Raw genomic sequence first — 16,041 nt, 5'->3', positions numbered from 1 at the left:
AACCCGGGTGCATGCCCTAGTCACGATCTTGCCGGACCCATAGGCGACATATCAATTTCGGGAGCAGATCGCAACCCAACAAAATGTGTACAATTACTACTATAATGAGATACAGCTTACAGTTATTTAAAGTTTATTTCTATATGGTATACCTAAGTAGGTAACAAGTAGTAATAGCGCCATCTTCTTTTTTCTTACCTTGCCTTATCTTTGCATAGTAAGGAAATTATGAACATAATAGGTGAAAAATTAAACCTTCTTACAAAGATATATCCTTATAAGATAAAGGATAAAATTCGTGTTCTATCAATCATCTTATGAAGTACTTCTAAGTTCATGAGATCCTTCGCCATGAGAACCGTTCGTCTGTTATCCATAATTATCTAAATAACTCTGTTTTTTCCTGCAAATATAAATAAGTACATTATAAAATTAATTTAAATTAAATTTATAACTGTAACATTATTTTTAAAATCACAATATAATATTTGTAAAAAATGAATGAAACAGTCACAACAAAAAACTTACGTAGTTGGTCGCGTGGCATACGTACGTAATTATTCATCTTAGAGTACACGAAGGATGAAATAACTGAAGCTATTAGATTTTTAGAAATTTTCAATTTTGTATCACTGGATTACACGTGTAGACCACGCGACTACTACTAGGGTTAAATAATGAAAAAATTTACAAAAATGTATAAGCCCGTAACGTATTTATTTTATTGCATTTAAAATGAATTTTGTATTATAAACAATAATATTAAAAATAAAATTACAATATGCAATTACTAATAAAATAAATTTTCTCAATCATACTCTATTTCTTATCATTATTTGAAGCGCCGTATCTCAGAATAAAATCTAAATAAGTTGATACAGATAACATCTTTCCGTTCATCGAAACACGAAGTTTCACATCTTCAAACATAGTACGGGTAAAATAACTTGATAACAAAATAATATAGATTTATAGGAAAGACTTTGTAAAATAATTTTTATATCGGAAATCATCCCTACTAATATTATAAATGCGTAAGCAACTCTGTCTGTCTGTCTGTCTGTCTGTTACGCTTTCTCGCTTACACCTCTCAACCGATTTTGATGAAATTTGGCATAGACAATCTTTAGACCCTGAGAAAGAACATAGGCTACCTTTTATCAAAACACCACGCGGGCGAAGCCGCGGGCGGAAGCTAGTTATCAATATTCATAAAACAATCTCTCACTTGATATAGTACAGTGTACAAAATGTATAATAAAATCTTCTTAGTAAAAATTATCTCAAAGACAAGAAGATACAGCTAAAATATTCCCCCAATTTTCATCAATTTTCACTACTTCAATAGTAGAATTTCATTTCTTCACAGACCGCCAGCAAAATAGAAAGCCGTAAAAAGAAAGATTTTCAATTAACAAACACAGGGCGCAGAGCACGCAGTAAAACCACGTAAAACCAAGAGTCAATATTCCAAAATACTGGCGGCTCTTGATAAACAAAGCTGCACTAAAGAGACGCTAACTGCCTAGATACCACGCAGACCTGTTTACATAATCCTGCTATGCCCGTCCAGTTATTTTTGCACTTCGCAGTTAACACTCTTGTTTTCATTGCTGAAAGCACTAAACATTTGTTTCGGTCTGTGCAATTAAATGTACGTACAACGCTTTTTAAAATTCTTGAACAAATCTATGCTATAATTTTATAAAGCGGAAGAGTTTGTTTGTTTGAACGCGCTTATCTCGGGAACTACTGGTCCGATTTGAAATATTAACTAAAAAACTTTTCCTAGAGTGCTCCTAAAGTCAGCATTTCAGGAGTATGAACTAAATATTAAATAATATATCATGTGTGAAATCTCCTTCGTAGCACCTACGTAGCGTGAATACATATTATGTTTAAAAGATTTTTAGTAAAGAAGGTAGATTTAAAATTTATAAATTTGTTCCTTCGTAAGAAACTAAACTATTTTTTTTTGTTATTATAATTCGTATCCGCCTCAATATACGCATTGTAAAGGGTTACCATACGCAGGCGGTATTTTTTCCCTTTCCTACCAATCTATCAAGGCGAACCTTTTCTAAATCCATTATGCCATCCAAACACACTGGCTATTAATTTTACCCATTTTTATACGAATTTTAAATTGAACGATCACTGGGGAGTACTGAGATATGAATTTTTTTCGGAAACATTTTATTCTATATTTTTATCCGATTATTGAAATAAAACGAAGGTAATGTTAACCCATAAGTAATTTTAAATAGTTACTATCTTAATCAGACAAGTAGCCTGATTAAAGAACCCGGAAAAGAACCCTCTTCGAATCTTATTTAAGTTTTTCAGCTGTTTAAGGACCTCATTTAAAGTTTGTTGATATTTTACCGTTAATTAAGAGTTAATTATACGACGATGTCAGCAGTTAGCTCGTTAAATGTTTATAAGAGTTTCAAAGACAATTGTCGCCCAGTAATGTAAAAGTGAATTTCACTTTAACATTAACACTACATTCTAAGAAGTATTTGTTTTGTTTAAATGTTTTTTATCGAATAAAAAGATTTGAAAAACATGAGTTTCTTTTGCTTAAAATAAGTAGGTACTTCAAGATTACATACATGATTCAATAATAATTTCATCTGTATATCTGTATAATAAATGTAGAGTTGTAGAGCCCACTGAATAAGTAAATTTTCTATTATAATTTTTATCGAAATTTAATGCACTCATTATTTAATGAATTACTTATGGTGCCTGTATCCCAGTAGTGGGAATATAATGGGATGATAATGATCATTTAATGAATGAAAAATAAAGTTTTCTTTTTATAATACAACTAGCTGTGCTCCGCGGTTTTACCCACAGTTCTCCGCTCCTGTTGGTCATAGCGTGATGATATATAACCTTCCTCAATAGATGGGCTATCTACACGGAAAAAATTTTTCAAATCGGACCAGTAGTTCCCGAGATTAGCGCGTTCGAACAAACAAACTCTTCAGCTTTATAATATTAGTATAGATGTAGATATAGATGCATGAACATTCAAAATGAAAATCATCTTCAATGAACAATGCATTTCACAAAACCACGAACATTTGAGCGAAACATCGATGGTGAACAGTGAACACCCAATCATCGCAGAATAATTCCTGTTTGTGGTTTTTGTTTACCCGTCAAACCTGCGCAATAAATGTGGTTATTTATGGCTTTATTTTGTAGTACTCTGAAGATAGAACAATGGAATAAAATCGTTATAACTTTCCAAAACCCTAAAAATGGTGGCAAATTGTTGAAGTTCTTTATATTCCAATTTCGTTTTCACCGATATTGAGGTTACGCCATGAAAAGGTGCATTCTGCATATCATCTTCATCTGCTCTTATAGGCTCATAAAAATATTTATAAATATAATTTATTTACTGATTAGCTTTAGCTTTTTACCAGTACAACTTTCTACATTAAAAACTATTTAAAATCCACTCTAGAAACTCTAGAATTATAGTTATTATAAGATCTATAATAAAAATCTAGCTTTTAGTGAAACCTGTGAAAAATATCTGTATTTAATATTTAATCGGTATAACTTATTATGCAAACACATGACGCGGAGGTAACAAACTTTAATTCCTGGTTTACAAAGTTGTGTACACTAACTATAAATATTAGTTACTTTATAGCTAAATTAGAGCAAGTTTCGGTAAGTACCTCTATAAGCTATATTTTACTGGAAATAGGCCCTGGAGGGCAGTTTGTGTGGCTACCAATGCAGTCACTCGGAACGGTCTATGTCTTGTCATTATACGAAAAGTAATAATATTTTTATATTTTTGAAATAATGTTATAAAATTGGACTAAATGCAAGTTTATCGGTCCTTGTGATCCAAAAAATTTTCAACTACTTTTTATTTAATTCAGTTGAGACTTTCTTGCTCTCTCGAATTTTGAATAAGCCCAGTCAATGTAAAAAAGCCATGTTAATAAAGAAACCAATACAACTCAATTAAATGAAAAATGAAAAAGATAAATTCTAATTCCAAAAAAATATTCAATTATACTTGATTACCTAACAAATTAAAACTCGATTAATACGAACAAACTTCACATATTTGTACGAGAAATGCACCGTTTCATGCAAAGTCAATATTTTGCACAACCTATTCATACTTCGTATCAGGCCATACGTTAAAAAGTTCATAAACATTCATATTCCGTGCTCGAATTAAATAAAACTATACGAGCGCGATATCTCTTGCATATTTCAGAACGCGGTTTGAATTCACTGCGGGCGCAATACAAACCCGAAACAGACATAAAAATATGCTTATGCATCGTTTAGCTATGAAGCGAACATCGGGGCACGACATTATGATCTTCTAAATTCAATCTTGTATGCATGTCGTAAAGTGCATTTTAGCGGGCGCTTTCGGACATTTCAGCATTTTAGCAAATCTCTTTAGTTGAGAGGTAGTAAAGGGAGCGCCGTGCTGTGCGGTTTGCCGCTAACATACTCTACTTAGCATTCAGTAAGGCTTACGAAGAATGTACATTTTTAATGCCAGGTCCAACAAACTACAGTTAGTTTGAGTAAGTCAAAAAGTAGTGTGTGTTTTTTGTTGTTTTAACTTACAAACGTGACTTCCCTAAAAGTTTTTGCAAGCAAAACGCCCGCCACAGATTTGTAATAAAAATGATAAAAATGCTTTGAGTCGGTACACACGACACTAGCACAATATCGACACTAGCACAATATATAGATATTGTAATACTTTGACACTAGACGAAGGAAGATGGTAAATGAGAATATAGAGAAAAGAAAACATACATGATTTTCTTTGAAAATGCTTAACGTACCTACCTACGACTCATACTATCTATTTCCTTTTCAATTAATTCCAAGTAGGTAGTAGGATTACGTATTACGTAGGTAATATGTAACAAGAAGTTGTAAATAAAAAATTTTTCGATCAGGTCACGTGTCCTGACGCGAGTTTAAGATTTCATACCCATTACAGAAAAAGTGCTCAACGCCGCTAAAGAAGTTTTCACTTCAAAAATAAAAAAAACTTATATTATTATATTCAATAGAAAGTGTTTCAACGAGTAACTAATAAATAAAAATATATCTATTCAATAAAATCCTTCTTCGTGAAACATGTTCAAGTGGCCCATACAACCACAGACTAAACTCTTAAATATTTCTTTATATTTTATTCAATCAACTAGACTCCTATTAAAACCGCTAAGTAAAACCGCTTATGAATCCATATATAATATCAAAGGAGACATTTTCGCGACTATTTTCGGTGGCGTATTTGTAACTGACGCGTCGCTTCCTTTATAATTTTTTTTTATTAATATTAAGAAAATTCTAGCAATATTATGAATATAGAGAGCCTATAAACGATACAATATTTTACTCCACTTGGTAATTTATTACAGGATATTGAAAGGAAATATTTGTTTTACGATCTTCAAGCAATTTATCATTTCCAAACGTTAATCCCGTGTCCTCTTTATGAAGGTTAATTAAAATTTAATTACTTTGTTCGGTTCATTGCGGTAAATATTAAGCGTTAATATGATGGGTACCTACTTACGTAATACATGACACAGGATTTTATTTATATGTCCTAAAAATATACATAATTACGAGTATACATATATAAGTAGGTACTAGTTGGTATTATATAGATACGGTCTATTTATCCATGGATTAAGCTTATTAGCTTAGTAGTAGGTACACAATGTTTCAATTGTTATTTCCAATTTTAGTTCATTCATAAAAGAATACCCGAAAGTTTCGCTTGATATCAAAACGCTTTCAGATAAAACATCTGGCGTATTACCATGCAAATATCGGCGTTATTTAAATTATTACCATATAGCTGATACGGATGCGGATTTTCCAGGAACCGATATAGGTAACCTTTCGGGAGATAAAGCTGCCTCAAAGACGATTTGTTTCTTGTTGAAATAAAATATTCTCTTTCGCCAACTTTTCGAATTTCGCCTTTCCGTTGAGCGCGAGATCAACCCAACAAATCTTCTTCGGTCGAACGGAACAGATTTCTTGAAACGAAACGAAACAATGTTACTGTAAGAGAATTAAATTTACTTCGCCCGTTAGTTATTCAGTCGGGTTATGCCGCATTTTATCAGTAGTGACCAGACGACAGTAAATTCGGTCTCACAAGGTGACCACGTAAATACGTGTTAAGCTTAGCATTACGTTATTCGAATTCTACTTTTGTTACACATGCAATGCTACGAAAATAATAGTAGGTATCTTCAACCAAATAGTGAGTCGAAACAACTTTCTAGGTATGCCAAGTTATAGAAACACTGAAAACTACTGAAAACTGCAGTGCTTACCTTATAATAAGTGGAATACTAATAATAGTAAAATTATTAGTAGTGGAAGACATAATAATAAAATTATTATTCCTGAAAATGTGTTTCATTTCATTTGTTTGTGAAAGTTTGATCATTCGACATTAGCTTTTAGGTCAGGATGGTATATTGCAATCTGGATAAGTATTTCTATGCTCTTACAAATCATATTAATTCAGGTCAGAAAATAACAAGTCGTTTGTAAGTTATAAGACAAGGAGCTTTTCTGTACGAAAGTGGTGGGCCTAATTAATATTCGATGTACCTAATTATGTAAGTATAGTTATAATATTGTTTAGTATCACGCAAGCTTATTTTCCTGCTTAAACCAGCGATATGCAATTAAAATAAGCATGATAATTCCAAATTCTATTTTTAATAATGTAATATCATACCTAATTGAAAGTTGTTATGTAATTGGGAAAATTCCTTGAGTGATTTTTTTCCGAAATAAGATATCTACACGGATCAGCAAAGCTTGTCGAGTGATTAGCAAAAGAAATAAGACTTTATTTTAACTAAAAACATATTATGTTAAACATTATGCATTTCAAGCTTACTAAGTGTTAGATTCATAATATTATTAGTTATTACATAAATAAATACCTACTCATAATTAGCTGAAACTAATTATTTGCATAACTCTATGCATCATACATATTTCTATTAAATGTGATTATTTAACTCATATTCGTAATAAATATCTATAAGGTAAATCATAAAGTAGGTCAAACGGTTTCAGGAACTTTTTTATTTGTCCAAGCCTAATTAACTGGAATAGGTAAATGAGTAAAATTTAGGTCATTGTGAGTTTATCTCGGTATTTTAACGTCATAATTAATTCATATTTGTTTATAATAACTTAATCACGGTGTACATTCGCGAATAAAAGTGTACAATTGAAATTAACATGAAACTAAGCTTTAGAAAAACAAATAACCATCTGGCACATAGAGTTTTAAGATTATTTTTATACTTATTTTGATATTGTAGGTACTATAGTTACTATAATATATCGATAGCTCTCTTTTATTTTTTTATTCATATCTAAACTTATTAATATTCTATTTTATCGTTATTAGGGCTTATAGGGCGTCCATATAATTAGATAACATTTGAAGTTTGAACCAGATATTATACCAGGTATTGAGGACATAATTATATCATCAGAATGCCGCTTCTAAAATAACCACTATAATTGAAAAAAAGATAATATCTTTATTTTAAGTATTTCAACTACATATTTGTTATAAATATCTATGGTTATATGCGCAACTGTACTGATTGTTGATGCTATTCATCTCTGTGTAGCGCAATGCTTGGACGCAAATTATTCGCCGTGCTACGTTTGAACATCACGCATCCATCATAATTGTCGCGAACTATCAAACGAATTGTTGCCGTAATCACTGTAAATTACCCGATAATTGGTGCACACATGCAATATCCTGCACTCTTAACTTTTGAACACAACACAGTTCGCAACAGAGTTATTCCGCATCCACGCCGCGCTGGCCGAAACAATGTTCGTGAAATTATACATTTCCCTTTTATTCGGTTTAGTTTCATCGCAATTAAATGGTGAATTCTGGTGGCTCAATGAAAAAGTTGCACAATTGTACAATATAGAGCCGCCGCAGCCTATGTTCGATGACGTGAGTGAATTCGATACGGATGAAAGTGTTAAAATTATTTTTAGAGACGCCGATGTAAGTATCGATGCTAATGAAGATATAGAAAAGCCTCCTAATATTTCGAACAATAGCACGGAAAATATGACACTAAACATTTATTTCCAAGATCAGAGTTCATTGGCTAAACCTATTTCTTTAACAATAAATGATAATTTAAGCGATAAATTAACCAATAAAGATTTAAATAAAAGTAACGATGAAGTCGTGCCTACTCCCATTAATAACTTTTCATCAACACCTGCTGCACCGCTTAATAAAGATCATAGTGAAGATGTCCTAAATTTTGTATTTCCCGATGATAATGCATTGGAGTGGGATGACAAAACAGAATTTGATTCAACCCAAAATAATGGCCTAACAACCAATAAGCCAGACACAACTACCACTTCCTTTAAAAATGATAATAAACTCATGGATAGTGAAAGCATTTGCACTTTTATAACAACTGTTGTATGTTTAAAAAGGCGAGGAAATCCGTATTCATTTAATGGAAGGTAAGACTCATACACTGCGATAAATTATAAGGTTTCTTAATTATTATTTTTTTTTAATAATAATTGTAACAATCGTTTCAGACCCCTATCACAGCAAAAGGTTAGTGATGACCAAATAATTTGCTGTATACTGCCCATTAAAGCGTATGATGCTTCGAGAATATTATTTCCCAATATGCAAATTAAAAAATACAAGCGTTTTAAGCGCTCAAACACTGATACAGAAAATACTGCTTTGAAGCAAAGAAATGCTTTAATGAGGCGCAAATATCAATCCCAAGAAGTTAATCCAAGACTATCAACAACAACTTCCCGAACGATACTCACACAAAGAATAGTTACTCCTGAAGATTACTTGGATCCATACTGGAATATTAAAAACTCTAAATTTAGAAATCCTGCTAAAGACAGTAGCGACCAGAGCAATGATTCAAAATTCGATTATGGACCTAAAGAATATGCAGACGATTATACAGTTGAAATTCCTAAACCTGGTGGCTTGGTCGGTTTATATTCCGATCACGGCTGGTCTGTTGCTAAACCAAATACTGGCTATTCATATGGAGATTCTGGTGATACGGGTGAAGAAAGTGGTGATGGGGACTTTTCGATTGGATATTCTACAATTGATCCAAGGCTTGGTAAAGTTTCCAGACCTCTAATTGATTGCTTACACAGTTGTAAATTTAATGAGGTATATAATAAAATTTAATATTATTTTCAGGTACCCCTTTGTTACTATCTGCAACCAGACGAAAACCAGCAAAGTTATCAATTTCGTCAATTGGAAATACGCATAATTCCGCCAGTCAATTAATAAGTTTTAGGTCAAAACCGGATTTCCAAGTGATGCAAGGTTTTAAGCTTCTGAATTTGGCAAAAAATAAAAATAGATTTGTTCGAAAAACTACAGCTGCAACTTCAACAGTTAATGACTACCAAGATAGTACAGCTATGAGCGATAGACCATCAAAAGCTTTTACTAGTTATGGTGTCGATTATGAAGACTTTATTGATGCAGAAAATCAAGTATACAGTGATTGTGGAAAAATCTATAACAACATTTATGATATAGGTTTGTGATTTAGATATATGTTATAGGCAAACTCCGAAGCTCCGGCGCTCCTAGGTTGGACTGGTCAATCCTCAGGTCAGACTGAATGACTTAGTCAAAGCCCAAACAAATGTAAATTTTCGGCCTTTGACTAAACAATTTTCGTCAAACCTGGGAGAGACTAATTTGGTCAGGCAAACGTCAAAACACAATTTTATTAAATCGGGGTTTGACGAGTCAAACTCCGATATAGGTATGAAGTGTCTTATCTTCGTATATTTGGAAGCATTTTATCATTTAAGCAGCTTTCAAGTCTTAAGAACCGCTTAACTCTGCCAGTTCTGACACCTGATTGGTCAGCTTACGTGATTTTCACTTTTATATTTGAGATGCTTTGAGAGAATGCCGTGTGGCATTAGGCCCGCCTTTTGTACGATGTGCAATAAAGTATAAAATAAATAAATAAATGCTTTGGAATATACGGAGGTTAGTTTGTATAAGATTAAGTATAAAAAAATAACATTTTTAAAATTTTGATGTTTATTGTTTTAATAATTTCATAAGTAATTAAAATGAAAAATTAATCATTTTTCTGACATGGTGAGGCATTAATGTTAATTGTTTTAATAATTTCTTAGGTAATTAAAATGAAAAATTAATCTTTATTCTGGCATGGTGAGGCATTATGACATTTAGAATTGCACAATACATTAGACCTTTTACATTTGCATAATTTTGAAGATCATTTTTTATTGCAGTGGCATTTTATAAAGCCTTGGCCACCAAATTTTGAATCCTTTGCACTGATTTCTTTAAGAGACAGCCGAACGTCAGGCACATCTTCGATCTTAAGAAATTTTTCTTTGCATTCTTTTATTTGATTCCTCGAAAAAAGTGTGTTTATTGTCCCGTGTTTCGTGCCTACTCTGTATAAACCATCATCCGTTTTATCTTGTATGATACCCAAAACATTTCGAGCATCTCCTTTGGCTCTGTCAAAGCTGGGAATAGGTAAGGTTACAGTTTTTCCAATCGCGATTGGCGGAAATTTTCTAGTCGGAACACCGCGGTCCGCGAGAGACATTATGAACCTGACATGTTCAGATCAACGTTTGACCGAGAATTGCAGTCGCTTCTAGGATTGACTAGGCCAAAACCGAAACAGAATAATTTACTTTCGACGTTTGACTGAAAAGTTAGGAGCTCCTGGGTTTGACTAAAAATACTTCAGGCAAAGGACGAAATTGAAATGTATTTCGGGGATTGCCTGATGGCTTTGGCCAAACCTAGGATAAACCAGTCCTTCCGCGAAGAGACTGTGTATCGGACTTTGACTATAACATATATACAGTTCTTTTTATATTCTAACATTTCTGTGATTATTTCGGATGAAATTTTATTTATTTTTTACATTAAGACACGCAAAAATCTCATGAAATTGTTATTTATTTAAGACAATATTTTTGAAAAACTGTTATTTTCAGGTAGGGAATCTGGTGAGTTAGACAAAGGAACCAGTCCATGGCTGACGCTGGTTGTTTTAACTAGAAGCCGTCAGAGTATACTCTGTTATGCGACACTAGTTCATCCCCAGGCTGCTGTTACTGCTGCTGATTGTGTTTACGGGTAAAACAGCTTGCTGTAAGATAGATTAAATGCATATTCGTCATATTACAAGCCTTCCACATACTTTGTATTAAACTTTAATTTGTGTAGAAACTTAACTATTCCTTGGTATAAGGTTTATACCATGTTTATACCTTACCAAATAAAAATATACCTATGTTTAAAATAATTTTCAATACGATCATGATTTTATAACATTCGCTCGTGTATTTAATTATAATATAGGTTTATGAGTAGGCTAAATGAAATAGAAAAATTCAATTAAAATGAAAAAATATTTTACTAAATTCGTTTTACTTCATATTTATGAACGCTTTCAATAAATATTGAAATTGGATCACTTCGAGATTTGAGTTCGCCCATTTATCTCTTGTGATTATTATTTTCTGTAAATCGAATTGCTGTTATTCCAATGGATATTTCGAAATCAAAATTGAACATTTGCGATCTGCGAATAACGTTTCAAGAAATTATTGGATTTCGATTTTCGAAGCAAGCTTACGATAAGTAATTTTATATAGGTAATGAAATACATATAAGCACATAACATTGAAGTTTTATGGTCCGAAAAAATTACCCAAATATGTATATTTTTGTAGAACCGCTCCTGGTGAAGTAAGCATTATTACAGGCGCTTTTGATTTATCCGAAGAAAATGCTAAAACTGAGCATCGTCTTACCACTGTTATAACACATCCACAATATAAGCCCGGACAATTATCCAATAACCTTGCAGTTTTAGTAAGTATTTTAGGAAGGATATTTTCTTACCATCTCTCAAGATAAAGAGCAAGGTTCATTATAACTATTAAAACAATAGATATCATACATAGGTACTATCATATTTTGTGTCACTATATGACTTGGAAGTGGTTAAGTAGATAGGTTAATAGTTTATTTTGACATTATAATGCCGCTTCAGATCAAATAGTTATAAGATTTGTTTTATTAGCATTGGAAACGACCGTTGACTTTGGGAAGAAATGTGCAACCCGCATGTATGTCGGACCCGCATGTTGGCGACGACTGCTACTTCGTTGGATGGGGAGGTTACGATGAAGGTATGAAAATAGTATTTAATTTTATGTCTTATATTACTGAAGCGTTAAATATTATTTTAAGGAAGATTCTAAAGAATACTTTAAAGTTTATCTAAATATCATCCTTTGTCTGTTTTTTCATCACAAGGAATTCGCAAAGCGTTAAATGTATTCTACAAATAAACCACTAGCTTTTAGCGCAAACGTACAGGTTAACTAGAAAAACCGTCGATCCTTCGAATAACTCACGTGAATACATTTATTTCAGGCATTCGCCAGCGGCCGCACTGGCAACGTGCTTTTATACTTTCGCCGAAAATTTGCAATATTCGGTTAGCTAAGCTTGACGTGCAACTACCGACTGATGCATTTTGCGCTTCTGTTGACTCCACCAGGACTGTGGTAAGTGTGTAACTGTTAGATATTATATTCAAAGTAAAGTAAATAATCCTTGTACCTATATAAGTTATATACCTAGCTGAATTCCATATTTGTTTGAACAATAGACCTAAACGATTTGTTCTAAAATGCCCCAGCGTGATTTTTTTGACTGAGGTTAAAGTGTGTCACAGATTTACTGTAGGCATAGGTTTCTTTTACGTAATAAGCGTCTGAGGAACTATAAGTTCCAGTGATCGTTCTACACCAAATCTGATACTCTTGTAAATGAAAAAGATGAAAAAGAGAGAGTAATAGCCAGAAACATTTTATTCAAAAAGCGTCAACTTCTACTAAGCTTTTGTTAAAATTATTACTCATAACGAACTGTCTGATGATTTTCCGGCTGTTACGTATGTTATATATGTTTATTGTTTACGCGACACGGAAATAACCTACTTACCCACTTCAATTGTTGTTAAAGTTTATTATGAAGTAATTTTAATAGTGAATGGTGTTATAAATGTTATGCGTATGGATTCAGTATGCACACGTATCGTGTGAAATATATACGCACTTTATTGAAAAAAAAATCAGATTCAGTAGGATGGAGATAATATGTAATTCCATTTTATTATAAAATTAAAAATACCTATACAGAAACAAGAGTCGATATATTTTATATCCATATACCTAGTGCAAAGTAGCGATGTAAGTGTTTATTGGTGGTAAATAGTAAGCCTACGTGCTAATTCGGACTAAAATACTTAGATCATTAACTAAAATACGATCACACCGTTCCGATTAGTTTATTTTGTGTGAAACTTGAAAGAATAACAAACAGGCATCCATATATTCTTTAAAACTTTAGCGCGTATAGGTATATATACGTATTAGTAGGATAGTAGGGTTCAATCACAATATACAGATACATACAGTAAGGAAACTTCATACAAAATGTTCGAAATGGCTCCCCCCCATCAAGCGTGTTTACAAGGGTATTGAGGGGGATCGATAGTAGCGGGTGACACATCCACAGATTTTGATTTTTGAATATAGTATGGAAAAAAGTTTAAAGTGATGTCAATTCACATTAAATAAATATCGATTGTTTCAGTTTGTAGCCCTTTCAATAAATATATTTGTAAATACCATACTTGACTACAAGTTGAAAAGAGACTATTTTTTAATTTCTATAGATATGGCAGTATGAGTTTTATATTATGTTGACATATTTTCTATCAAAATGATAGCTACAAATAGTACCTATTAGGAGTCCAGTCTGTTTAAAGATCGCATCTATTTTTTACGCAATCTAGAAGAGCACGAAAATATAAAAAAAGGAAACCTTAAAAAAATCTTGTTTAAATTTATGTGCATAATTACGTAAATATTAGGGAAGAAAAAGATAAATATTATAATTATTGTATTTTTATCGATACGTGGCGTCTCCACTTTGTCAAGCACTAAGCCTGTCAAACTATTTTCTTTTTCTTCCTAAAACAAAAAGGTAGAGGTTCTATGCTCGTATAATAATAATTTTAATTTATTTTTGCATATTTTGTGTTTTTGATTTAATTTAATTTATCGTTTTAAAAATAATTTAGTAGGTATACCTACATACAAGTATTGTAAATTCTGGTTTAAAATAATTATTGAATATATGTATAATACAAATATCAAGCATTATAAATAATTTAGGTACATTAAATAGCCTTCGGCGTCCATAACAAAACTAGATTTCGAAATATAGCACTGATAAAAACGTATTTACTTTTACAAGCTGTATTAATTCGGATTGTTTCTTCTTGTAAATTCATATTTAGGCTACACATTTTTGTATTTTAACGGGTTTTAATCTCCAAATTACCACAAAATCAACTGTGAAAAAAAGCAAACAGAAATATACAGGCCGAATTGATAACCTTCTCCGTTATTTTTCAAGTCGGTTAAATATCAAAAAGTAACAGCCCTATAGCTATACGTCATAATTTCATGGGGGGGGCTTAGTTTCCTAACTGTATGTACGTAGTATATATCTGTCAACTGTGGTTCAATTAAGAAATCTTAAATCTATCATCATCATCTATTATGTGCATGAAAATGTATTAACGTACTTTTAAATGTTTTTCAGACGGGTGTAGGTGGTCCGTTAATATGTATGAACAATGGTCGTCAATCCATAGTGGGAGTCGCTGTATGGCGAGATAACGTGATACTTACATTACCTGTGTTGGAATGGACCGCTCGGATAGTCGAAGATATTGTTAACTAAGCTTGTAGACAACATGTTTTTATGTGTGGAATGTCGTTTAAAATGTTTTTTATTTTAATGATGATGTGAGCATTGTACAAGACTTTGTACTTTGCAGTATATTATTATTACTTTATTTTTAATAAACTAAAAACTAATAATATAGAATAGAGATAAGATGTAACTGTAGAAAATTAAGAAAAATTTTGTATTTTTATATACTAAAAGGAAAAGGTTGATGAATAAAACAATTATTTTTCAAATGATTTATTTTTATTCAAAGATATTCCTTTCAATTTATGAGCAACGTCTACGATATCCATACAAAACTTACATTACCTACGAATTTTGCTATTTATTATATTTATATCCAAATAAATAAAGTCATAAGAACGCTAAGAGGCAAGTGTCACCTATAGGAACTAAATAATAAATTCACAAACTTAGGGAATGTCGAGATCTGAGCTACCACGTTTTATGACAACCCTAGAGCGCTTTAAAAAACTATTAGTATCCAGGCAAAAAAACATTGAATTTAAATGAAAAACACTAAGAAAATATATTCAGCGCCCTCTGTGTTCAACACAAAGATTTTATTTATAAAGATCACCAAAAATATACACTATATTTATATACGTATTGACTATGAATACATATATTAAAATCTAACTTGTATGAAATCTTTGGTGTCGAACTTGAGTCAATGTTCTATTAAACTGTAAAAACTTAAATATTTTTTTATGATTACAACTTAAAATACATAGAACATAAAAGTCTTCTAACAATTACAGCCCGCGTAACGTTTACATAAACACAAAATATAATAAAAAATACGACAAATCACTAATTGTACTAAATTAAATTCTTTCTATTTCTTCTACGATAGTCATAAGAACTTATTCATTTATATCCCACTAGCGTGAACAAACTAGGGCAATAAAATAATAATACTTAAAGTGTTTCATACTGGTTATTTTTCTAACAAAAACTGGCAAATGCATGTGACATAGATATTAAACGAAAAAAAAATGTTACTTCTAATTTAATTAACTTCACACTACCCACAGATATTTTTTTGCTATTATATTTTAACTATATTTTATTGTTTTGGAATA

General features: G+C 31.8%; 1 protein-coding gene across 1 annotated transcript; it reads left to right on the top strand.

The window, feature by feature from the left end:
- The first annotated feature begins 7,676 nt into the window (after positions 1-7,676).
- Positions 7,677-15,199, top strand: LOC149486999 (uncharacterized). The gene is made up of 8 exons (XM_089696991.1): positions 7,677-8,574; positions 8,656-9,215; positions 9,299-9,649; positions 11,113-11,254; positions 11,854-11,995; positions 12,207-12,315; positions 12,563-12,696; positions 14,807-15,199. Exons 1-8 carry the CDS (start codon positions 7,910-7,912, stop codon positions 14,945-14,947), a joined length of 2,244 nt encoding a protein of 747 aa, XP_089553117.1. The 5' UTR covers positions 7,677-7,909; the 3' UTR covers positions 14,948-15,199.
- Positions 15,200-16,041: the final 842 nt, after the last annotated feature.

Source organism: Colias philodice, chromosome 7 (genome assembly GCF_061535455.1).
Source record: "Colias philodice isolate Cphi_HAF_F1 chromosome 7, ilColPhil1 Martin Lab GWU primary, whole genome shotgun sequence".
NCBI lineage: Eukaryota > Metazoa > Arthropoda > Insecta > Lepidoptera > Pieridae > Colias > Colias philodice.
This window is presented reverse-complemented; position numbering and strand designations above follow the sequence as displayed.